Here is a 26,597-nt window from a genome sequence, read left to right on the forward strand (position 1 = left end):
ATGTTTACAATGGCAAGTGTTTATTAAGGCATGAAAAGTCAAAGACTCAACCTACGAGTGGAAGCAAAATAAGTTAAAAAACAAAAACAAACCTGCTAAAGAGATTCTGAAAAATCCAAAACAAGAAGCAGGAGACAATCTCTTGTTGCCTCATTTGTTGGATAAAAGTGTCTGGAAAATGAATAAGTGCAAGTGAACATACAGTTTTTAATTCACAGTACTTTGGCAATTATTGGGTAAAAAGGGATATTTTATATATATGATGAGTGGTGGCAAGCACCATGTGTATTTCCCTTGTCCTCAGGGTACCTAGTCAAATAATAATAATAAAAGCTTCTGGGAGCAAACAGAATCAAACAAAAGGCTTTTCTTGCAGGCCACATCAGGGGACAGAGTGCAGTGCAGACGGTGACGTCCGCTGGTAGGAGTCTGAACATGGAAAGCACAGTGTGACAAAGAGAAGACAAAACAGGCAAAGCAATAACACCATTTTCGAAGTGGTCTCTGGAGTCCAATAATTCAACTAAGACACTTCCCTGAGATAACATTTGTGCAAAAAAGGCACAGAAGAGACTGTGTTTGGAGTATTATTCTGAAAATGCTGGAATGTAATAAGTCTATTTATATGTAATATGTCTATTTATATCTATATGCTAATAAGTATGATAAGAACCTAAAATGCTGATCTTTCAATATCTCTTTGGTTAATATCAACAGCTCTCTATGTTTATTGCGTTGTGTTACCACAGAGGGGCGCCAGTGCTCAATATTCAATATTCTCTTTCACATTTTGGCAAAAACCACCAAACATTCTGTACACATTTCCTAGATACTCTAGTACCAGTTTATAGTATATCCATAACCTAGTCTAGGACAAATATTTTGGCTCAACAGGACGTGTTTTTAATCTCTTTTCAAATATGTATGTCCATCTTTTTTTTTTTTTTTTTTTTTTTTTTTTTTTTTACAAGGTTTTAATAGGTAAATGGTTTAATCATATTTAGCCTCATACATAGGCTTCACTCAATGAAACGATTTTTTTTTGCACATGCTGAAGTTTATGCGCACTTCCAATTGCTGTGTTGACGTTCACAAACGCTCCTGATATCTTTCAATCGAGTCAGGTGATGCGTCTCAAATCGACAAAAATCGACCATACTTCCTCATATCAGAAACCTGACTGACCTGATTAGGTCATAAATGCTAGGGTGTGTCCCAAACGCGAATTATAGTTCATATATCAAACCGGTGGATCATTTTTGCCAGTTGGTAAATGCTGACAGGAATCAGCTTCTATGAATAGCTAGGAATTGGAATAATGTCTAACTGTTATTAATGCTGCAAAATAACACAACAGTAAGCCAATTAGAAAGCTTGACTTGATTAATTTAGTCAAGTAATAAGGAAACGAGAACATAATGTACTCAGGTTAAAACAATGGTATTTTGGTAGCTTGTCAGACTAAAGCGGCAGTCCTAAAACTAGGTTTTAGCGCTCCACTGACTTCCTTTCAAACGCATCTGAAAACGGCAGACCGGAAACGCAAGCTCGTGCGTAGAATTTTTGTACTACGCTGCGTGATGAAAGTTCAAATTTGTTGAACTCTGACCTGCGTAATCGTATCACGTAAAGACGTGCGACCAACAGTTGATCACGAAAAGAAATTCCAAAATGGAAGCGCTAATTTTACCGAGCTATCCTGTACTTTACAGTACAGCTTTGAAAGATTATAAAAACAACTTAAAAAGAGCGTTTGCCTGGTTTGCAGTGTCGCTGAAAACAGTTACAGAAGGCATATTTAACAGATGGAAACATAAAATTATTTTTTAATTGCTTCAAATATTGTCTGACATTTTACTACTGTGAAACGTCATTACATATGAAAACTTCAATGCCCTGAAGTATGTTGATGTCATTTCCTGTTCCCGCCCATATTCGCAGCCTAGTGTGACCGCGGCATAAAACTGGATATTTTCAGAAAGGATTTGCCGATTTGAGACGCACCCAGTTGCATGCTGGGAAAGTGACGGCTATTTTATTTACCAGCTTCTTGCTAGCTGTTTTATTTTATGGCAGCCATAAAGTGGCGCTTTAAATGATTATTGCGTATTTAATAATGATTAAACAGGTATAAGTGAACGGATATACAACAATTATTTAATAATAAAGAATGGCAGAGGCAGAAGGTAAGCAGGGCGCTAATGTAATGTGCATGCATGAAATTGTAAATGTCCGCTCTGGGAATTTAAATTGCACCTGTTTCACAGCTCGAATTTATAAACATGAATGATATCAATGACAGGAATAATTGTGTTCATACTGTAGTGGTGTCATAGTCATTTGGTCTCTCCTGCTTGGAGCTTTTGTTGACGTTTCGCTGTTTTTATGTAAATTCACAGCTATGTTAAGCGTTCAGACGTGTTCTACACTTCAGTAAAATAAAATGCAAATTATTCTTAAATGTAAATAAAATGCTAATTATTCCTATATAAACATGTTAGTTAATAGTTAATAGTCTTCATAAGATGTTCGCATCATCAATGTGGCACTGAATATTGCCAGACCAATAATTTCTAGATATCTGGAACATATTTTAGTTTCTTCCTCAGCACACATATAGTGTAGTGGAAAACATAATAAATAAAATATGCATTTTTCGCTCTTTTCATGTTTATAAAGTAGTTATAACACACAGCTAGTTTATTAAATGTCTAAATCTACATATCTATACATGCCATTCATGTCTATGGAATATATCTTTTATGCATTTTTCATTCTTAACAACAGAGCACGATCTTATAATAACTGTGAATATAATTGAATAAACACGATGATACATAATAATAAATCATATAACTAGTAAAATATGATGAAAAACAAAAACATCAATGAGATGATATCTATTAAAACATACTTTTTCATCTGTTGGATTTTATAAAACCCTGTCCTCAAACAGACAAAGGATGAAAATGAATAAATATATTATTTATATTATTTAATTACTGAGTTTTCTTAATAATACTGTAACCATTTTTATGTCGATATTCTGTACACAGCTATTTAGCAATATGTTATCAAGACATTTTAGCTATCAGAAATAAATAAACACACACTGGGTTATAATTATGACTAAATATTGCATTTATTACTATGATAAATAATTATTGTAAAATGCTTTTACATTTTATGTGACACATTATCCTAAGCAAAACGCGTGTGTCAGTAAGGAATGGATTGTCCCGGAATCACATGACCATGTAGATCTGTGATTTATAACCAGGAGGTCTGTGAATGTTTTCTTTTTAACATTAAAAGATGGATATTCATATCTACTACTATAATGCTGTTCTAGTTATTATTATTTCTTATAGTCTTAAGCCTTATTCACTGGTCACAGGATTAAAAGAGTTTTTAATCTGAAGCAAATTATCTTAAAACAATATGTATAAATAACAATGTCCCTTTTAATCTTACTGTCATTTTTTATAAAAGTAGAAAACTGCTGAATATGGAAATACAAATTTTTTAAATCTATATTTTAAGAGTAACTAATTTGGGTTGTGAGGGTGAAAAGTGGCAATAAATAAATATAATATGTGTCTAATATACTAAAGTAAAACCCCGGCAGGCAGTGAGGGAATCTGGCAGGCTTTGGGGAGAGCGACATTGGCTGCGTCCGAAATCACGTACTATGACAAGTACGTACTGCACGGCCGTTCAAACAGTACATACTAATCAGTATGTGTTTGTATTATGACTACAATCCCAGATATACTACATCCGCCATGTTAGCATTGTTGTGTGACCTTCGACGTCGTCCTAAACGCTAAAATCTTAAAGGGGCCACCAGATTAAAGCAGCTGCACTAACAGCAAAATGCACATCAGGAAAGTTAACTGAATTAGTAATTTAATGTGGGCGGGGTTAACAGGCTGAGGTAAATTCGTTGACTTTGTCTTGTTTCAACCAACAAGTTAGTAATTTATTCGGGTATTGTTAAACCAAGTTTAACCAAAGTTTAATACTTAAAAAGAGCCGATGCGCTGTCTTCCACAATTTGTTTTTCTGAGCTCGTCATCACCAGTTCCGTTACATTATGGGAATTTTTGACTAATGTAGTGTCCATCGGTTGCATACTGCAAAATCTCACTGGAAGCAGTACGCCATTTGGGTATTTCTCACCTACTGTTTCTCACCTACTGGAAATTCGGACATACTACCCCTCTGGCGTACTACTTTTCGCCTACTGTGTAATAAGGTAGTACGCCATTTCGGACGCAGCCACTGTCGTCGTCTTCTTCTTCTTCTTCTTCTTTTTAGGGCTTCATTTAGCCAACTGAAATCCCTCCAAAACAGACTCAAAATAAAAATTAATAAAAAGCAAAACAACATTTCCATTGTTGTCAGTCTGTTTGCTATGGAGTTACATTTGTGCCAAAACTAAACAAATAAATATGCCATTTTGCAAACAAACACAATCTGCTTTGCCAAGGAAAACTCGACTCTCTAACAAACAGAAAGCGATTTTCTCACAAATGTGTTGCTGCGGATTTTCTCACAAATGCAACTAAGCAACTTCCTCTACCAAACCAACAGATGGCGCTATTGGTCAATTTAGACTAGTCTCCCTGGAGAAGCATTACAACATGCATTATAGTACACCGCAATAGAGTTTTCATGTCACACACGTTACATGTATGTAACCATCACTTCCGTAGGGTGGGGAACTGTAGTATGTTGTAAAAACCGCACTTGTAAGTCTTGTTCATTCTTGACCTGTAGACCATGTTGTTAGGTTTGTTTTTTGTTAGCTGATAGTGTGATCTTTTCTTAAGTGATCAGCAATGCCACCTCCACAGAGGAAATGAATGGGGCTGGGAACCTGATGGACTTCCTAGATGAGCCCATTCCTGATGTGGGCACATATGAGGATTTCCACACCATCGACTGGCTCAGGGAGAAATCCAGAGACACCGACCGCCACAGGAAGGTATGAGAGCCAGACAAGTTTAACAACTTCATGAATTGGAATTACAGAAATGTAAGAGCTGATGAAACTGAAAACCCTTTGAATGAGTGGTGAAATGCAGTGGACAAACTACTTATAATAATATATTAAGATGAATGTCCTAATAAGGTGTAGGGTCACACTTTGCCTCCTGAACAGGTTTAATGATGCCTGAAATGTTTAATTTAGTGTTTGTGTTTCTGGACAACTGACCATCACACCCATCACATTCTAGATTTAGTCCCAGATTTTAACCCCTTATGCAGTTATAATAACCTGTACTCTTCTGGGAAGGTTTTCCACTAGATTTTGCAGTGTGGCTGTAGGGCCACATGACAGCCACATGACCATTACTGAGGTCAGGATGTTGGGTGAGGAGGTCTGGGGTTCAGTCTGTGTTCCAGTTCATCGCAAAAGTGTTCAGTGGGGTTGAGGTCAGGGCTTTGTGCATGCCACTCAAGTTGCTCTGCTCCAACCTTGGCAAACCATGTCTTTATGGAATTCAGTTTGTGCACAGGGGCATTGTCATACTGGAACAGGTTCAGGCCTCTTAGTTCCAGTGAAGGGAAATTGTAATGCTACAGCATACAAAGACATCCTACACAATCGTGTGCTTCCAACTTTGTGGTAACAGTTTGAGGAAGATCTACATATGGGTGTGATGGTCAGGTGTCCACAAATTTTTGGCCATATATTGTAACTCCTACTGAATGGTAATACTGTCCTTAGATTCGTAACAAGAGGAAGGAGTCTATCTGGGAGTTTGTAAAGAGCCTACTGGATGCCTGGTCGGGATGGGTGGTCATGCTGCTTATCGGACTATTGTCAGGTACACAGCTCAGTGGCTGTATGTGGGAATGATCAGCACTGACTGGCTGATGGTCGGAGTGATGATTCCCTTCCTTCTGCCACAGGCACATTGGCTGGCGTGATAGACCTGGCTGTGGACTGGATGACGGACCTGAAGGAGGGAGTTTGTCTGTCTGCATTCTGGTACAGCCATGAGCAGTGCTGCTGGACATCTAACGAGACTACTTTTGCCGACAGGGACAAATGTCCTCAGTGGCAGAAATGGGCTGAGTTGATGACGGGACACACTGAGGTAGGGGTGAACACAAGCTGATACTCATCTACTGTTGAATAAAATGTTCATATATACAGTCATTTCATATAGTCAGGCACTAATAGTTTCAACAAGGCTTCAGTGATCCATCCGTCCATCTATTTTCTATGCCGGTTATTCTACAGGGTCGCCTATCCCAGGGAGCATGGGGCATAGGGAGGGGTACACCCTGGACGAGATGCCAGTCCATTGCAGGGCACAATCACATACATATTCACACACCCATTCGTACACTACAGACACTTTGGACATGCCAATCAGCCTACCATGCATGTGTTTGGACTGGGGTAGGGAACTGGAGTACCTGGAGGAAACCCTCGCAGCATGGGGAGAACATGCAAACTCCACACACAGGGCCGTGGTTTGAATCGAACCCTAAACCCTGGAGGTGTGAGGCGAAAATGTTCTTTTTATTTTTATTTTTATTTATTTATTTATTTATTTTTATAAATTTAACATTTAAAGAGCCATTACTTTTGCTTGATTGATGATATTTTCACCTCATATAGTCTCACATTGCATACTCTAAAGACTCTAAAAACCAGCTTATACTTACACCCTCCCTTCCTGCTTCAGTGGATAATCTAACCTGAATACTATAGACTTGTACCTCCTAAGAATCATTTTTATCTGTCTGTCCAGAAGAAGATGGATTCCCTTTTGAGTTTGGTTCTTCTCAAGGTTATTTCTTCATGTCATCTCAGGGTGTTTTTTCTTGCCTTTGGTTTGCTCATTAGGGATCTAAATCTACATCCCAATTTTTGTAAAGCTGCTTTGTGTGCTCTTGTTAAAAAAAAATAATTCAATTGATTTCCAGCAATACAGATCATGTCATGGAACCTTAATATCAGCTGATTTTATATTGGTCAGGCTGTACAGTATAATGTAGTAGTGTGTAGTGCCAACTACAGTAAATTGACTGAACAGAAATTCAAAGGATGACTGAATTACGTTTTCTCTTGTGTATTGTGCTTAGGGTGCTGGAGCATATGTGTTAAATTACTTCCTGTACGTGCTATGGGCGCTGTTCTTCTCCTTCCTGGCAGTGTCTCTGGTTCGAGTGTTTGCTCCCTATGCCTGTGGATCAGGAATACCAGAGGTAAGTGGTTCTATATGAGAACCAAAACACAAATGTGCTTTTAGGATGATGTCAGAAATTATTTAACATGGAATTGAATATCTCAGGGTGATGATCTTCCTAGGTGCAGTAAACCTATGGCAAATGTAAACACTAGAATAATGCAAGAGTAGTTTTATTTATTGTGTAGTCAGTACAATAGACTACAGGCTGTGACAATGTGATCCAAATGTGTTTATATATTATACATTATTTAAACTGAACTGAATTCTTTTGTTTGCCAGATTAAGACAATCCTGAGTGGGTTTATAATCCGAGGTTATCTGGGGAAGTGGACCCTGCTGATTAAGACGGTCACTCTGGTGCTGGCCGTGTCGTCCGGTCTCAGTCTGGGAAAGGAAGGGCCACTGGTGCATGTGGCCTGCTGCTGTGGAAACCTCTTCTGTAGCCTTTTCTCTAAATACAGCAGGAATGAAGGCAAACGTAGAGAGGTGAAAAGCACTGCTGGCTTATGTTATGATCGTTTAATAGACAACAAGCCAAACTCTTTTAATTAATTTTTTATGTTGATCCTGCAGTTACTAATATTGTATTGTATTGTATTGTGTTGTATTGTACTGTGTTTGTGGGATCCGTAGGTTTTATCGGCTGCAGCGGCTGCTGGAGTGTCTGTGGCTTTTGGTGCTCCGATAGGTGGAGTACTTTTCAGCTTAGAGGAGGTACTTACATCACAGTAAACAGTGTCTTCTTAAATCTCAGCCAAATGTGCATCCCTACCTGACATGGAGCGTAGTGTACGGCATCACAAACTGAATTTATTCATAAGGCTCATTGAATCAGTTTTGTAAAGAAGTGATGAGGAGGTTTTAAATGGAAAAAAGTGAGTTTAGATTTTAGTTAAGACTAATCCATATATTTTTCTTTTCTATAAATACTGAAAGTCTTTTATTGGAATTCCTGAGTACGCATACAGTAATTAACACAGCTTCCTGTGCCTCTTTTAGGTGAGTTATTACTTCCCTCTAAAGACTCTGTGGCGTTCGTTCTTCGCTGCGCTGGTTGCCGCCTTCACACTGCGCTCTATCAACCCATTCGGCAACAACCGCCTGGTGCTATTCTATGTGGAATATCACACACCGTGGTACATGGCCGAACTAGTTCCCTTCATCCTGCTTGGGGTATTCGGGGGCCTCTGGGGCACCCTGTTTATCCGAGGCAACATTGCTTGGTGTCGCCGCAGGAAGACCACTCGCCTAGGCAAGTACCCTGTTCTGGAGGTAATCGTGGTGACGGGCATCACAGCCATCTTGGCTTTCCCCAACCCGTACACACGCCGCAGCACCAGCGAGCTCATCTCAGAGTTATTTAATGACTGTGGTGCTCTCGAGTCCTCCCAACTCTGCGATTACATCAATAACCCCAATATGAGCCGTCCAGAGGATGATATACCAGACAGACCAGCCGGGCCAGGGGTCTACAGCGCCCTCTGGCAGTTGGCACTCGCACTGATCTTTAAGATAGTCATCACCATCTTTACTTTTGGCATGAAGGTAGGGCATTGTTTTTATACAATTGTGTAAGTCATTACTCATTAATAATTTTTAATATACATATATTAAGCAAGTATTTTTTTAAATAAAATATTTTCTGTTTTCTGCGCTGCTGTTGCTGCCGTTTCACCCAGATCCCATCAGGGTTATTCATCCCCAGTATGGCGGTTGGAGCCATTGCTGGACGGATAGTGGGCATTGCCGTGGAGCAGATGGCCTACCACCACCACGACTGGATCATCTTTAAGAACTGGTGTCGTCCTGGTGCAGACTGCGTAACCCCAGGCCTCTACGCCATGGTAGGGGCCGCAGCATGTCTCGGTAAGACAGTATAGCGTAATCGAGGCGCTGCTTTACTGAGCTAATTTACATTTATGCTTAATTTTGTGGTCTAAGCTGTATTGTACTCGTAACAACATGAATGTGGTTGTAGACTTGATCTAGTTATAGTTATGTTATAGTCAGAGTCTGTTTGCACCAAGAATTGGTTATTTTGGTTGAGTGTTAAGCTATATTTAAACCTAGGTGAGATCTAAAACCTGGGTGTGACCAGCCACTGAATAACCTGATTGGTATCATTTCCATTTCCAGAAATGAAGAAGACATTAAAAAACAAGTGACTATAGCCTATAATGATTTTTTTTTGTATATACTATAAGAAAGCAGCTTTGACTAGAAGGCTTTGCATGGACCATTAATTTTGTGTTGAGCAAAAGGTAATTAACTAAATAATTCAATTATACAATAAACAGGAACAATAAAAGGATTTACTTCTTGCCTCATCTTTGGTAAAAACTATGAGCAGCAGAAAGACGTATAAAATTTGTGCAACTCTGCTATACAGGTAATTCATGTATGTGAAAAGAAACCTGTGATAATTACTCAGGTGGCTCAGGTGGTAGTGCGGGTTGTCCACTAATTCTAGGGTTGGTGGTTAGAATCCTGGCCCCTCATGACTCCACATCCCGAAGTGTCCTTGGGCAAGACACTGAACCCCAAGTTGCTCCCAATAGCAAGCTAGCACCTTGCTTGGCAACTCTGCTGCCATTGGTGTGTGAATGAGAAACTGTTAAGTTTAAAACACTACATTATGTAAGTGCAAACCATTTATCATTCAACCAATTTCTGAAATATCTGTTTTGGGAGAAATATCTTTTATTTCAAACATATTTTATTTTATTTTGTCCCTTCCCTTAACTCGTCCCCACCTTTTCTCCCCCTCTCAGGTGGAGTCACTCGGATGACTGTATCTTTGGTGGTCATCATGTTCGAGCTGACTGGTGGGTTAGAGTACATTGTGCCGCTAATGGCTGCGGCTGTTACAAGTAAGTGGGTGGCGGATGCATTCAGTAAAGAGGGAATTTATGAGGCACACATCCGTCTGAACGGTTACCCATACCTGGACCAGGACGAGTTCACTCACCGCACGCTAGCCACTGATGTGATGCGACCACGCAGGAACGAGCCGCCACTCTCCGTCCTCACACAGGACTCCACCACCGTGGAGGACGTAGAGATGCTCATCAAAGAGACAGACTACAACGGCTTCCCCGTGGTCGTCTCACGCGAGTCCGAGAGACTCATCGGTTTTGTTCAGCGCAGGGATCTGACCCTAGCTATCAGTAAGCTCTGCCTTACACTCAATACAGTTCTGCAGGAAAGCAGAATTTTGATTTTATGAAGTATTAGATTCCACTTTATAGTTAGAGCTGGGCAATATTTGAATTTTATACCAGTAGGACACTTAATGTAATCTGCTGAGCTGATGTTCAGCTCTCTTAAAACACACAGTGTGTCAGCAGCCAATATCAGAAAGACAGGGAGCAGAAATTATTTTCCATGATGCCGGGCTCTACATACAACATTTATCTAGACATGAACAAAACTCAGCTCTTTTTATTTAACACAATATATTTGTCCACTTTTAAGTAACTTTTACTGACTTATTCGTTCTTTTAATGCAGGAATTAGATAACACATTCTTAATTTTAAGTATGTTTAACAAATTATGTTTCTTATGTTTTGTATTTCTTTTGTCTTATTATCTAACTCATGCCATCTTCTCTGTCCATGTAAATTTAGAGACTGCACGTCAGAAGCAGGATGGTGTGGTGAGTAACTCAGTGGTGTACTTCACGGAGGATGCACCCCAGCTGCCAGCATCAAACCCTCAGCCCCTGAAGCTGAGGCGCATCCTCAACCTCAGTCCCTTTACCGTCACTGACCACACACCCATGGAGACCGTGGTGGACATCTTTCGCAAGCTCGGCCTTCGCCAGTGCCTTGTCACTCGCAGTGGGTAAGAGCTCCTAATGAACACGTATCAGTGCGTAAAGAAAAAATACACCAACCTAGACCATGAATGTGTCAGTATGACTTGCCTTTAAATCGACAGTCCTGTTGTATACATATCCTAATAAATTAGTTCGCACATGAGTCCTGTGTACGTAAGCAGCAATGTTCACCAACTTTTGTTTATCTGGAGGATTGAAATCTAATATCCACTAGAGGGCACATCAGAGCTGAAATGTCTCTGCAAGGCAAGTTTGGGTTATGTTGGTCGGTAAACTGGAAAATAATCTGACAACTATATTTATGACTACAGACTGGAATGAAGTTGTTATACAACATTTACGTTTACATTTATGGCATTTGGCAGATGCCCTTATCCAGAGAGATTTACAGAAATGATTTGTAGTCTCTATAAAAAACAAACATCCTCATGCTAGTTCATTAGGTCAGAGACTAAGAGTACCATCAATCTAAAAACCCTGTTGGGGAGGTTAGTACATTATGGAAAAACACAAGAGAAGCATCTTTAATAAATTTTTTAACAAATACAAAAAATACAAGCTAGTTCCTCTGTAAAACCTTCTGCAATGGTAGTGGTGTTGCCATGGTTTCCTTTTCTGCATTTGCTCAATACTAAAATATACAACACTTTTGAGTAAATTGATGGTGTTTTTTCTTCTTTTTTTTTAAGTGTAATATATATTGACATAAAGCAGCTTTTTTTAAATGGGTGAGACATTTTCAAAAGATCACTGCTATAAGGAAGGAATAAAACATGGTGGAATGTGTTGTTATAGCAAACATATCAACAATGGGGTTGTGTGATGTGGTCCATTGCAAAACAGAATCACTGTTTCTGTTAACTGTTACATTCTGTGTAAACTCTAGAGAATGTTGTGGGTGAAATTCCCAGATCAGCAGTTATACTTCTGCTACCAACATCCATGCCACGATCAAAGTCACAGAGATGACACTTGTTCTCCATTCGGATGTTTGATGTGAACATTAACTGAAGCTCTCTACCTGCATCTACATGATCTTTTGCATTGTGCTGCTGTCACACGATTGGTTGATTAGATAACTGCATGAATGTGCAGTTGTATGGGTGTTCCTAATAAAGTGGACGCGGAGAGTGGTAATTCCGTTTTTTCTGACTTCATATTATGACATCATATTTCTCTGCTCCTTAGACGGTTACTCGGCATCATCACTAAGAAAGACGTGCTACGACACATGGCCCAAATGATGAACCAGGACCCTGAGTCGATCATGTTCAACTAAAATCTCCATCTCTGACCTTTCACCTTGTCACTCCAGTGAGCTCATGAACCTTACAGACTGTAAATAGTGCAACACTACTGTTACTGCAAGTATTTACTCATGTAGAAGTGTAATACCAAACCCTTATGTGTTTTGGGCCAAAAAAAAGATCAGAATCTGAAATGAGGCGCTTGGATGCTGTGCATGGCAACGTTTAGAGGCAATCAGGTAAAATGAGATACAGTCACATATGTTCTTAAGGAAGGAACTCCCTCTTTATAGTATTCGAAGCTTGTTGTATGAACCCCAGCCTGTTTGTAAATGACAGTGGGTCTTCTGTAAAATATTCAAAGATAATAAGATATGATGTCAGAAGACAGTAATATGTTTCCAGCTGCCCTGGTTAGGATTCCTTTGTTGTTAAAAGGTCAGTGGATTTGTAACAATCTTTACATTGTCTCACAAGGTTGCTGTGCATCAGGTGCAAACAAGGTCAAGTGTTTTAAGCCACTGTAACTTGTGTTGATCTAACTGCTGCTGCCATCCTCCTTTTTTTTGTTAACTTAAATCTTTAGACTTTTCTGTTGTAATTTATAAAATATTCCCTATTGTAAGGGACGTGACAAATTGAAAACAAAACTCTTACGGGTCCATAAAAAGTCGTTTTACTCTGTTATACTCACAAAACAAATCAATGCACATTGAAGGTACTCTGTTTTATGCAGGTTTTGATTACAGAATGACGCATATGCTACTGAGTATATAATGAGCTCTTACATTTTAGGTATTCGGGAAAGCATCTGCATTTTTGCACCACAGGGCAGAATAGTTTGTCAGGAGTGTTGATGTGGCAACAGACCTGCCTTAAATATCAGGATTATGGTAGTACCACATTTAGCTCATATTTATTATTTTAATGTAAATATTTATTTAGATCTGATACAAAAAGTCAGATGTTGTGTTACATTTTTTTGTGATTGTGGTAAGTTTGTATATTATATGTGCACTTTCTGCATTTGCTCAGTACTAAAATGGCAGAGCTGTATTAAATGGTATGAACCTAATTGTTTTAATTGCCAGCTATATGCAAAAAACCTATAATGAATTAATAATTGAAAAAAAGGAAAAGGGAATCTGCTCATTTTCAACTTAAAGATATTAAAAACAATTATTAAATCATTTAATCAACTTCTGTACATCTTTCTTGAAGACTATTTCCCCCACCTGTTTCCAACTATTCCCATATGTTTGAGTAACCCAATTTCTGTAGCTGAAATGCACATTTGTTATATATACATACATACTATATATATACTTATGTCTTACTTTATAATTTCTAATCATTATCTATTTTATTCATGACAGCAAGCATTACATTTAACACCTGTATCTACAGCTGCATCTATAAAAATGCAAATATTGTGGAAAAGTCATTTTTTTTCTCCGTAATTTAATTCAAAAAGTGGAACTTTCATATATTGTAGGCTCATTACACACAAAGTGAAACATTTCAAGTTTTTGTTTTAATCTGGAGGATTATAGTTTATAGCTCATGAAAATCAAATCCATTATCCAAATCCATTATCTCAAAATATTAGAATAAAGAATTTATAATTCAGAAATGTCGACCTTCTGAAAAGTATGTTAATTTATGCACTCAATACTCAGTCGGGGCTTTAATCCTTTTACATGAATTACTGCATCAGTGCGGCGTGGCATGGAGGCAATCTTCATGTGGCACTGCTGAGGTGTTATGGAAGCCCAGGTTGCTTTGAAAGCGGCCTTCAGCTCGTCTGTATTGTTGGGTCTGGTGTCTCTCATAGATTCTCTATGGGGTTCAGGTCAGGTGAGTTGGCTGGCCAATGAAGCACTGTAATACCACGGTCAGCAAACCAGTTACTAGTAGTTTTGGCACTGTGGGCAGGTGCCAAGTCCTGCTGGAAAAGGAAATCAGCATCTCCCTAAAGCTCATCAGCAGATGGAAGCATGAAGTGCTCTAAAATCTCCTGGTAGACGCTGTATTGACTCTCGACTTGAGAAAACACAGTGGACCAACACCAGCAGATGACATGGCACCCCAAATCATCACTGACTGTGGAAACTTCACACTGGACTTCAAGCAACTTGGATTCTGTTCCTCTCCACTCTTACTCCAGACTCTGGGACCTTGATTTCCAAATGAAATGCAACATTTGCTTTCATTTTCCTCATGATTGTGGTTGTGTGTACTGAACCAGACTGAGAGATTAAAGGCTCAGGAAACTTTTGCACGTGTTTTGAGTTTATTAGCGCTTCTCAGGTCGACATTTCTGTATTATAAATTCTTTCTTCTAATATTTTGAGGTACTGGATTTTTTATTTCTGGGAGTTATAAGCCTTAATCATCAAGATTAAAACAAAACAAAACAAAAGGCTTGAAATATTTCACTTTACGTGTAATGAATCTAGAATATATAAAATTTCCACTTTGTGAATTAAATTACAGAAAAAAACCTAACTTTTCCACCATATTCTAATTTTTTGAGATGCACCTGTATACTGACTGTGCATGTCCCATCATACAGCTGGCCATATTTTAGTTCTAAGATACTGCTGCACTGTTGTTAGATAGGCATGGAGAAGATGGTGGGCAGTGAGCCGACAGGTGGGGGGTTGTACTTCTCCACCTGCATGAGCCGGCGCAGAATATCATCCCGATCCCTGGGCCAGCTGTACAGGTGTGTGTTCTGTAGCCAAAAGGGAACGTAGCTCTGAGGTCCATAAGCGAAATAAGAGAAACATACGGTGATTACTATTATTTGATTATAATACATAGTATATATTATATTTCAAACTTTTTCAAATATGTGCAAAAGGAAAGCACATTTCAGTAGTTTTCAGAGTTTTATAAAGAATTTCACTACGTGACAGGTTTGCCACACATATTCAAGTACAGTGCAGTGAAATTCTACCCTTATCATATCTCAGGTTGTTAAGAAGCTGAGGTTAAATATGATACGACACCCCTGGTTCAGAAACACAGACCGAAATAGTGTTATATCAGTTCTTTTTGTCTCTGGCCTTTCAAGTTAAGTAAAGATTGAGGTGTCAGTGCTACATTTCCAATTATTCATTAGCTGTATGCTTATATCCATCCATTCAATCAAAGTGTACAACTGTGCTGTTGATACATTATTTCAATGTATCAGCCATTTCTCTTTGGCAGGCCTTGGATTTGAACTCACACCCTTCTAGCAGTGAAGCTTAACTACTAAGCTAAAGACTTACCTTTTTAGCCCCAGGAAAAAGTACAGGAATAACCCTGAAGTTCCTGCAGCCATTCTGAATGAATTCACTCTGAAGCTGAGTAGCAAACAAAACACAAGCAGTACATTTACAGGAATTCATTTGGATGAAGCTATAAAGACAAAAACCATGGGTCACTGCACACCTGCTTGTGGATGTACACAGTGTTTGAGGTTCTCTCATCACAGTCCACACCTACGCCAGCACCTGTTACTGTCTCAAAATACTTCAGACTAATGACCATGATAATCAGGTAATCTTTCTGCAGAAAGAAAAAAAGGGCAATGAAGTAATCAAGTTGTAGTAATGGTTTCTTTTGACACAAATCTGCCAAGAATTGCCAAATATTTTGAGTCACTGTAACTTTGTAGAGCTCTAACGGCTTCTATCATACACAGTGCTATATTTGACTAGTACAGATGATACCACAGAGCTGTTGAATTCATGATTCTGATTCAGAAGGTATTGATGATTCATGTTCTGTAACAGCAGCTCTGGCAGAAGTTCTGGCTACAAGGTTTATATTAATGCTCTTGTTCTGATACAATATTGTTTCTAGAGTAAATGGATTATAAACGTGTGTAATCGCTTTTAATATGTTGATCAATTTTCATATGATATTGGAGGCTTTCTGTGACTAAACATTTATTTTAAATTTATGGAATGAGTCTCCAGTGTCAGCTCTTTGTAACGTAACATGGGAAAGACCTCAGAATGGAGTGCTTGGTGTGATTCGATTCCTCAGTAGCATGAAAAGCTGAATTTTTCTTTGCCTTATTACCTCAACAGAAAGAAAATAGAGAGGCTGGTAAGTGAACAAACTTGTTTTGTGGACGTTGCACACCATTAAATGTAACTGTAAAAAAAAAAATTATATGGGTAATGGATAAAAAAAAGTAAGGCTCTACTTCACATTGACAGTACTTTGATTTTGTGTTGGCTCCCTTTATATAATGAGTAATTGATATTGATTTTGGTTAAGATATTTATAAGATATTAAATGACAGGCACTCGGTTTGAAATGATATGCATACAAAAAAACCCAAAACAGGCCTTTACAGGCATTACCTCATTGAGATATCTTTCCATGCAGTCGATCTTACTGATGCTGTAGAGCTGCTGTTCAAAAACATCAATCTGGAGACATACATATGAGATGGAAATAATTCATCACTTCAGGATGCTTTTACAGAAGAACACTAGAAACGCAGATGCATATCCTCTTACGTGCATGTCAAAGCCGTTGTTCCTCAATAAGGCCACAAACTTGATGACCTCTTTAAGATGATCTTCGCTGTCTACCTCATATGTGACAAACACTTTTTCTACGCATGCAAGAGAGAAGAAAGTGAGAGAAGTAGACTAGTACATCCATGACATATTTCCATTTCCACTTATTCATATGGCAGAGACTCTTATCTATCATGACTTATAAAATGTGCAAACTGCTGAAGATGCAACAGTACAAAGTATCTGAGGACGTATTAGTATTAGAGACTAATGCTGCCTCGTATAATTGATAGAGTACTCTATAAGAAAGTGCATAAACAATCAATCAAAGGGTAGAGGGAAAAAAGAAGCCATGATCTTTGGATAGAGATTGTCTGAAGGGCAAAGAATTGAGATGCTTGGCCCTGAAGACACCTGGGTGTGTAGTTCCAAAGCAAGGTATGCTGAAACTGTAGTTCAGAGCACTATGAGGCCTTGAATACAAAGGCAATTTTTTAAATAGTGATCTCAGTAGTGACATTAAAAATGAGAGATCTTTGGGAGTTTAAAATTCAGGTAAGCAGAAGCATTCTGAATGCTCTGTAGAGGAAATGCACCACATGAAAGGAGTCTGGAAATGACTCAGTCTTGTATGAGAATTTGAGTTGTTTCTATAGTCAGGGAACCTGGTATTGTTGAGCATAGCATAACCAACAAAGACCAAAACTCAAGCCCCATTCAGTCAGTCTCTGTTCTTGGTGTGGGTTCCCCAAAAACTTATAGAGGAAGCATCACAGAGAAAGTCTGCTCAAATTTATTCAACAATTTTAAACCTTGTGTTGTAGCACACAGTGGCTATGAATGAATGTCTCATAAATTTCTGTTAGACAACTTACTGTTAAGACACTCACTCTGTTCCTGAGAAAGCTGTGTGCTGCGGACACTTTTCTGTCCAGGTCGAAAAGAAACGGCAGTGCTGTGGAAAGAAAACAACCACAAGCTTTCCACTTACTATATAATTCCACTTTGTTCATAAAGACTTGTGGAAAATATAGTCTGATCCCATTGAAAATGAGAAAAGTTTTTTTTTAATGTTGGGCTTTGCATGCCTTCATTTCTTCAACGATAGGTCCAAGCAAAATTCAGACAAACTGGAATAGATAGAGAACTTAGCAAATACCAAATAATAAGTCCTTACAATTTATTTAGTATATCCCTTTATTTTTATACTGCAATATTGTGAAAGGTGATTCAGCTACTCACTTCTTATTGCTACCCGGATCTGTGTATCCTAATAGCTCAGGATCTGTGGGATATAAGAAGAGTCAAGGCACAATATTTTACTTGCAGTGAAATATTCAGATTTGTTGAACACTCCACATTTACACTTGATGGAAGTCCAGGGGTTTTTAACAGGCTGTATCCAGATACCTTTGAGTCTGTTGGGTGGCTGATATCCAGGCCTGGGGATGAGATGATCCTGAGGGTTTACTTGGATTGGAACTGGACCATAGTACCCACTGTGGAGGCCATGGAGTGGCATCACCTGACTGGTGTGTACGGTAGATCCAGTTGCGTGAAAAGAGTGCAGAGAGCCAGGCTGATCCAGACTGTTAAGGCTGAGGCTGTGTGTACCTGGATGGAAATGATGCCAACTGGGAAAAACACAACCGGCCCCCAGGTAAGTCTGGTTTTCAGTAGAGGGCAAATACGATGGTAGACTGCTCGTTTGACCTCCTCCAAGACTTCTGCTATGGTAGAAGGGGTGAGCTCTCTGATCTCTTCTGTCAGTATCAACCCGGTTGGGGTAGAACACCTGCTGGCATGGTCTGGTTAATTGATCATTCTGGATCAATTTTACACAGGACTGGGTAAGACTGGGGCTCATAGGGTTGTGTTGGTGGCTAAATGTCTGTCCTTCCACCACCCTGCTGAGGGGAATGGAGTGATCGAGAGAGGTCTTTGAAGCTAGGGGAAGTCCAGAATGGAATTCCTCACTCTGTGTCTCATCATTTTCCTCAGGACAGTTAAGTAATTTGTGATGTTGTCCTTGATGAGCCATGTGGCTGTTGGAGCTGCAAAAAAACCCTCAATATATTACATAAGACATCCTTTTGTGCGGATTAAGTCACATTTTTAACCTTAATTACAACAAACTGCAAAACCGGACTTAAATTACTTTGGATGTCCTAGTACTCATGAGCACTCCCAATACAAGCACACTCTAAATTTGCTGAGTTAAAAGTAACCCAATTTGGGTGGATTTGGAACCTCAGCCTTGGGTCTAATATGGACTATACCAGCATAGTTTTTTAAATGAGTGAAGTTTGGTTAGGGTGTTTTAAAAAAAAAAAGCTACTTCATTGCTGGGCTGTAGATGCCCGAGTTGTTATAGTTACAGTGTGCACATCGCATGAACAGCTTTCTTTATATGAGCGCAAAAGAAGCTTCAGGCAGTGATTTTTATCTACAAAAAACAACTAATGTGTTAGGCTTCTGAGTTATGCAATAGAAAATTATTGGAAGATCATGATTTTGAATCCTGACGATGCCATAGCCGTCTGTATGAAAGCACATTTAGTGTGACAGCAGCTGTGTCACAGCAGCCTTGACTAAAACATTATAACTCAATATCATATGCATGTACATTTTATGAGCTATTATGAGCTGTGAATATCAAACATCGGATTAAAAATAATTTGACTGCAGTACTAAGCATTAATCTGAAATAAAGTTACAGTGATAAAGTGAAGTAATTTGAACTAATCTTTAAAATATTCTTATAAGAAATACTAATTCAGAAGGTTAACAGCGGCTATCAAGGCAAACTACATGTTAAAAATGTGTTGTAATTTGAATGCTTTAACCAAATTATAAATTAAACTAAATTAAATGAGAACCAGTGTGACAGACCACAGTGGAAAATTCCAGATATGTGGCTATAATTTTGCCCACTTGAGTATCACTCAATAAGCTATAAAGACACCAGAATTTTTAGAGATAAGAAGATCTATTGGATAAGAAGAGAAACGTATAAAGTAGCAAGTCCTGAGAGTGCTAATGACACTGGTTTCAATGTGACAGAGATTTACTAACTTATTTACTATTAACTATCAACTATAGAATAGAATCAGATAGGAAGCTAACCACCACATACTTACTCATTACCCATAACAGGAATAATAATGCTTTAAAACGTTTGTATCAGTCATGCATGCAATCAACAAAAAGGTGCTGACATTGACATTTGTTGTGTTTTTGTTCTTACGCCTTCACAGATAGGAACTAGAGCAGAAAAAATCTGAACTCACATTTGAAATCTGTCAAGGCCAGGTTTTGTGGTGCAAGAAAGAGGCCAGCATTTGCATGCCATAGGTGAAAAACTAGGCCTTTGCATACAGTACACCCAGGCACTTGTAAGTCCTTACATGCTAGTATTATTTACGGCTGCAAAAAAGCTCTCATACTATGTTTTCATTTTTGCAGACGTTGCAAGTACAAAAAAACCACAAGTGAGCCTTATCTATGCAAAGTTGTATCTACCTCCATTATCTGTGAAACACTTTGTAAAAAGCTCCTTTAGATAGAAAATTCAACAAACTCTGTCAGTTTACCAAAATTCATTTTTGGTAAACTAAACTGTATTAACGATTACTCAGTGTGCCTGCTTGATGTGATAGAAAGAAAGAAAAAACAGACTAAACAGGCTAAATTTGTTCTTAATAATCATGACAGTGCCGGTGTTGGACTGAAAGTAACTAGTAAGCCTCCCTGTTTCGCTTGACTATAAGTAAACTGATAAAGATAAATGTAAATATTATAAATTAACTAAAATAGCATAATAGTGCATTATGTAAATGATAAATTACACTTGTTACTGGTGACAAGCTGGTTAAAATTAAACATGCCTGAAATGTATAGACTTTTATGGATGACCCTTGTTGAAAATTAACAGATTAGCCCAATTAACAGATTAACCCAAAAAGAGTTAAACAATAAAAATAAATAAAATGAATAAATAATCGCAAACTTACTTGAGGATGGGTGAATGGTCAGCGCACCAGTCAGAAGATCTAATTTTTGTGCGTGTGTGTGTGTGTGTGTGTGTGTGTGTGTGTGTGTGTTTTGTGTACATTAGATGTTTAGTGAAAATAATGTACCATCAGTGGAAGTATAAGAAAAAGGCTGACCTATAGACCCACTGTGGGTGGGGCTTTACAGAGGCTGCCATAGAAACCATGGCGTGTACAACTGTACTATATAGTGTGTGAAACAGGTAAGCATGGTAATTGTGGTATTGTGGTCTCTTATGATGGAGCACCATTCTGACATACAATTAACTCCAGAATTGTTGGGCAGAAACCTTACGCATAATGATTAAAATTGTATGTCATACAATTGGAGAAATGTCTTTTTTTAATATAGCAGACATCGTTCTTATAGCTGTCAAAAGATTGTCAGGCTTGAAAAAGTGTTCTTGGAATGAAATAAAATCCATGTACAGGTACATGTCTCCAGTGGTGTACTTATAATTGTGACACCAACATTTGGCAGGAAAAATGCCACATAATGTCCCTGTGTTTAATATACCACCCACTGTGTGCATTTTTTATTTTATGTACCCATTTTTGCTTATTTTCTTAAAAAGTGCCAACTATGACAGCAAAATGTATTAATATCCACTTAAAAATGACTTTTCTTTCTCCACTCTCATTTGTTCCATCTCTCCTGCCCCTGCACCCATTCCCAATAAGCACAGGGCTTTCTTACCATTTTTGAAGCTTGATCCCATTTTTGGCATATTTCATCGGTGCATGAAAGTTGTGGTGCATGAACCCTTTAGAATTTTCTATTTTTCTGCATAAATATGACCGAAAGGACACAAGTCCTACAAGTAGATGAAGAGAACCCAAACAAATAAGACAAAATATTGTATTTGATCATTTATTTATGGATTAAAATGATCCAATATTACATATCTATGAGTGGCAAAAGTATGTGAATCTTTCATGATCTGGGTTGACCCCTTTTGCAGCAATAACTGCAACTCAAAGTTTCTGGTAACTGTTGATCAGTCCTGCACATCAGGAATTACAAAGATGGGTTAAGCAATGCAAACATGCACACATATGATGTAGATTTAGACCATAAACAAATCATAATGAAACTAAAGCCGAATCTCGGACATTTACTCAAATTTAGAAATCAGGTCTGGACCCTTTTTTTAATGTCCAAAAAAGAGGACATGTCTGACAAAGAGGACAAAGAGGACAAAGAGGACATATGGTCACCCTAACAAAAGCATTTCAGAGAACTATTTGTGTTAATTTCTACCAAATTAACTTTGTACAAAATTTAGTTGCGCACGTAGCAGGAGCTTGTTCACATGAGCCACAACTGGCAAGAGAGAACCAGAACTATACTCAAGCAGCTGTCTATATTGTGTTATGTCAAAAGATTCATTTTTTGGTTTTAAATGAAAAATATTGTAATCCTGATAGTATTCCCATTTTTTACTAAATGTACCTGTAATCTGATTACTTTGTTTTTTGATGTAAATGTAACGTATTACAGCAACCAGTTTTTTGTTTCCTGATTACATAACACAGTTACATGTATTCCGTTACCCCCAGGCCTCTGTATATCCTACACAATATAATACCCCTGCAAAAGCTACAAACTTTGGTCACAAATTTTGCATTATATACTTTCCTCAGAATAAAAATGGCACTTTATTTAATGTACCTTTGTGTACATCAGAAAAAGTGTTATGCAGTCCGTACAGGATTTCACAGTTTTTTTGTGATTACTGCGGCCAAAAATGATTTTGTTGCTATGTTTTTCAGTATTCGAATTTGTGGAGTTTTTTTTTTGTGCTTTTTGGCAGAAAACTACATGAATTGGCAAAATTGCAATTGCACAAAATTCGCACTGATGGTTGTTGGTAAATGTGGGTGTAGTCATGTTCGATGCACGTGACTTGAAGAGGGTTTTGGCTGAATGAGCATTTTGATGACATTGCATGGTGCGTTGTGACGACATCACATGACACATATTGGTCCATATTGGCAAGCTCCTCTGAATATTGTGGAGTTTTCTCAATTGTGCTTTAATTTCTGTTATTGTAAAATCCTGGCGGGACTGATTATGAATTCCTTTACTGTAGATCTTGGCTAGGACACTGCTGTAAAAGAGATTTTTCTCACTGATATATCAGATTTTTCTCAGTGAGTCTTTTTCCTGGTTAAATAAAGGTAAAATAAATAAATAAACTAAATGTATTATTTGTTGTGTTTTTAGATTTACTTAAGTTTGATATTTTTATATGAATACCCCAAGTTCCTATTATTCATCTGGTCAGCCTGTATCTATAGTAATGAGAGACAACTAGTGCAAGATAATTTACCATAATTGTCCAACCAGTACTGACTTTGGATTGATGCTAAAGAAATTTAATACAATTAAAACCAGAGACCATTAATGAATGCTTCACAAATGAATGCACATTTTATTGAATTTATAATAAATTGAATGAAAGGTTAATTAACGCATACTTTCATAACTAAATACAGAACAGAAATAACCATCAGTATTCTAAATTGTATAAATACCTAAATGTGTGGTGTTGAAGGGATTCTTACTTTAGCTTATTATTAACTCACTACCACCTGTAAAATGTAAATGAATTATTTTTGAATATTGGTCTGGATTCCCCTGGAAAGATTACATTGCATACAAATATGCAAAATGTCTCACTGATGCCCAGCTTAGCACACAATGAAACACTTTGCAATTCACTATGAGTCCAGATGTCACATAATGCTGGACTTGCCCAGTATTACCTTATAGTATTAATGTAGTATTTTACAGAGTTGGGGCTTCAACCACCTGTTGTTGCATTGCTAGAAAAAAAAAGCTAAATAATATTACAGTATTGAAACAATTGGTTATAGATTTCTTAAAGGAATCTTAACTATGGAAAGCTGGCATATACCGCATAATTAATTATCACTATATGAAAATTCACTTATGTTACTATGTAATAACGACATTGTTTTTTTGTTTTTTTTTTAAAGATGTTTTTGCTTGTTAAAAAATATTGTTTGTTTTACATATTTGACTTAAATTGACTTTAATTGGTTGTTACTGTAGCCACATTGCTATTCATGAAGTAACCTCTTCTTTTTGCTCTGTAAATCTCCTGAAAATTTTCTGTATGGTCCCACTGAATGCAGGAGTGGAAAAGTAGTAAACCAGAGGATTTAGCATGCTATTTAAATAGGTGAAGCAGACTGAAGTATAAAATGCCAGATTTGCATCATTGAAGTGTGAACACTCCTGGTACCAGACCTTCAGGATCAGAACAGAGATCCTTGAAACAGTGCTTGGCAGGAAGCAGATGAAAAAGATCAAGGCAACAATGAAAATGAAGTAGACAGCCCTCTTGACCTTGCCTGTGGTGTCCATCGTCTTGGTTTTCAGCTGCCATGTAATGCAGGCTGTACAGAAGATGATGATGCTGCCTGACACACAGAACTGGATCACATAAAAGGCACTGTACCAGACTGAAAATGGACGGTTGTCGAAGCATATGTTAAAACTCTCACACTGGATGCGGTTGCCGAGGCTGAAAAAATGGGCTGAACCCAGCAACTGAGATGACATAAGTAATACCATTGCCCATAAGCCTGCAGATACCCACATGGTGTAACTCAGGTTCATCCGGTTTAGACGGTGTAGTGGGTGCACAATTTTCAGGTAGCGGTCCACAGCCACGGCAGTGAGGAAGGAAATGCTGGCGGCCCTATTGGCTGTCAAAAGGAAGAGCATCATGCGACAGAAGGCATCTCCGAAGATCCAGTCCTGGCCCCTGATGTAGTAGTCGGCTCTGAATGGCATGAAGAAGAGCACCATTGAGTCAGCCACAGTCATTTGTGCCAGGTAGACGGAGTTTGACTTCCAGTTCTCCATGTGGAAAGCAAACATCCAGAGGGCAAAAATGTTCCCTGTGAGGCCAAAAATGAACTCCACAATCAGTATAGGGGGTAGGAGTTTGTCTAAAATAGGGTACTCAAAAGCACAACAAACTGAGGAGTTCCACATATTGGCATTACTGATGCAAAATGACCTTAGGAACTGTTTACTCTACACTGCTGTTTTATAACAGGCAAATAAGTAGATGCCATAGGCAAATACATAGGTGAAGAAAATGTCCAACTACTGGCCACGCTCTACCCCTATTATGATTTAAAAATGACACAGTAGACTGTGACATACAACATACATGAAAGTGCCATTAGTGAAACATAAGAGTAAAGATAAACAGTGAATGTGTTTTCATTTGTCCTAAACTTTTTTTACCCCCCAACCACGATTGATAACTCCAGCTGTGGTTTTGAATTGCAAGTAATGTTGACTTATATTAAAACTTACAAAAAAATTTTAAACTGAAAATGAAAAGAAAAAATAAAACTTAATCTGGTTATGGTAAATTGAAATAAATGCTACACATCAAAACATGTGCAAACCCTATGCTCCAAAAGGGCATATGGTCCACATCAAATATTTTTACTTTTGCACCCACATCCTTGGCACTCGTCACCTAAGACAACAGCACACTTTCAAATATAGGTGTAAAGCTCATTTAGTAGTTATCAGACACTTTTATCAGTGATCACTCTTGGCCTTTAAGATATCCTCCAAGACACCAACCAAAATAAAGAAGTGCTCCCCAGAGGAGATGCAGGACACACAGAGGAAAATGCCCAGGTGTGTGAAACAGGCTAAGAGCAGGAGCACACTGTACACCCTTGCCCAGCATACTGCCCACCAATGTACAGTCCATAGAAAACAAGCTATATGTCAGGGCCGAGTTTGTTTCCAACAAGACATGAGTAACTGCAATATCCTTTGGCTCACCAAAATGTGGCTTACCCTTAAGTACTGGACAAGGCCATTCTACCTGTGGAGTCGTTCTCCATTTTCTGTATGGACATAATGGAAGAGTCCTGTAAATCCAAAGGTGGGGGAGTCAACAACAACTGGTCTGTGATCAACAACAACTGGTCTGTTGCTAAGAATGTTTTCTCACCTTCCTGCTCAAATAACTTGTAACTTGTATAACTTTATAACTTGTATAAATTGCAACTAATGAGCAGATGCCACACCTTCTACCTGCCTCAAGAGTTTTCCTTGGTCATCTTCATGGCCGTTTACATCCCATCTCAAGCAGCCACGGACACTACCTTATCTGCACTTCAAGATACGCTCAACAACCCTCAGAACAAATATCTGGATGCTGTCTTCATTTATTTAACAGGGCTAAATTTAAACAGATAACGCCAAACTTCCACCAACATATTATGTGCCCTACCAGGGGGGGAAAGGCAATGGACCACTTCTACACTCTATTCAAGAAAGGGTACAAACCCACTTCTCTACCGTTATTTGGTAAATCGGACCATGCAACCATTTTTATCATACTGGAATATAAACAAAGGATGTTGTAGGAAGCCCTGCTATTGTGAGGGGTCAGACGGACCCTGGTGGTGAGAGTGCAGAACTGCAGTCCTGCAGAGGGTGGTGAGGACTCCTTAACTGATCACCTGGTCAACACTGCCCAGCATGCAGGTAATCAATATCAGTCATTGCTGGAGCAGAGCAGTTAAAATCTTCAAGGATCCTATATAACCCAATAAGCGACTGTTCTGATAACTGTGGTCTGGAAAGCACCTCCACAACCACATGGCCAGGTCTGACAGGCTAAGGAGGAGCTTCTTCCTCGAAACCATT

General features: G+C 38.4%; 3 protein-coding genes across 4 annotated transcripts; 1 reads left to right on the forward strand and 2 right to left on the reverse strand.

Moving 5' to 3' along the window:
• The first annotated feature begins 1,983 nt into the window (after positions 1-1,983).
• On the forward strand, positions 1,984-13,495 carry clcn4 (chloride channel, voltage-sensitive 4). The gene is made up of 12 exons (XM_017478991.3): positions 1,984-2,186; positions 4,836-4,990; positions 5,738-5,837; positions 5,923-6,110; positions 7,108-7,230; positions 7,494-7,700; positions 7,848-7,928; positions 8,214-8,759; positions 8,894-9,080; positions 9,986-10,381; positions 10,842-11,058; positions 12,242-13,495. The coding sequence occupies exons 1-12, from the start codon at positions 2,171-2,173 to the stop codon at positions 12,330-12,332; spliced, it is 2,307 nt and encodes a 768-aa protein (XP_017334480.1). The 5' UTR covers positions 1,984-2,170; the 3' UTR covers positions 12,333-13,495.
• Positions 13,496-14,301: 806 nt separating this feature from the next.
• traf3ip2b (TRAF3 interacting protein 2b) lies at positions 14,302-20,926 on the reverse strand. Of its 2 annotated transcripts, none has more exons than XM_017477391.3 (9): positions 20,840-20,926; positions 18,237-18,880; positions 18,069-18,111; positions 17,717-17,781; positions 16,824-16,921; positions 16,665-16,733; positions 15,742-15,858; positions 15,579-15,653; positions 14,302-15,061 (listed from the first exon to the last, which is right to left on the reverse strand). In XM_017477391.3, exons 2-9 carry the CDS (start codon positions 18,865-18,867, stop codon positions 14,915-14,917), a joined length of 1,245 nt encoding a protein of 414 aa, XP_017332880.3. In that variant the 5' UTR covers positions 18,868-18,880; positions 20,840-20,926; the 3' UTR covers positions 14,302-14,914. The 2 variants fall into 2 exon arrangements, with proteins under 2 accessions (XP_017332880.3, XP_017332878.3); XM_017477389.3 differs by having other exon boundaries at positions 17,702-17,781.
• A 2,375-nt stretch (positions 20,927-23,301) lies between these two features.
• Positions 23,302-24,927, reverse strand: LOC108270567 (hydroxycarboxylic acid receptor 2-like). The gene has a single exon (XM_017477394.3). It carries the CDS (start codon positions 24,906-24,908, stop codon positions 23,970-23,972), a length of 939 nt encoding a protein of 312 aa, XP_017332883.1. The 5' UTR covers positions 24,909-24,927; the 3' UTR covers positions 23,302-23,969.
• Between the last annotated feature and the right edge of the window lie 1,670 nt (positions 24,928-26,597).

This window comes from Ictalurus punctatus, chromosome 10, assembly GCF_001660625.3.
Source record: "Ictalurus punctatus breed USDA103 chromosome 10, Coco_2.0, whole genome shotgun sequence".
NCBI classification, from domain to species: domain Eukaryota; kingdom Metazoa; phylum Chordata; class Actinopteri; order Siluriformes; family Ictaluridae; genus Ictalurus; species Ictalurus punctatus.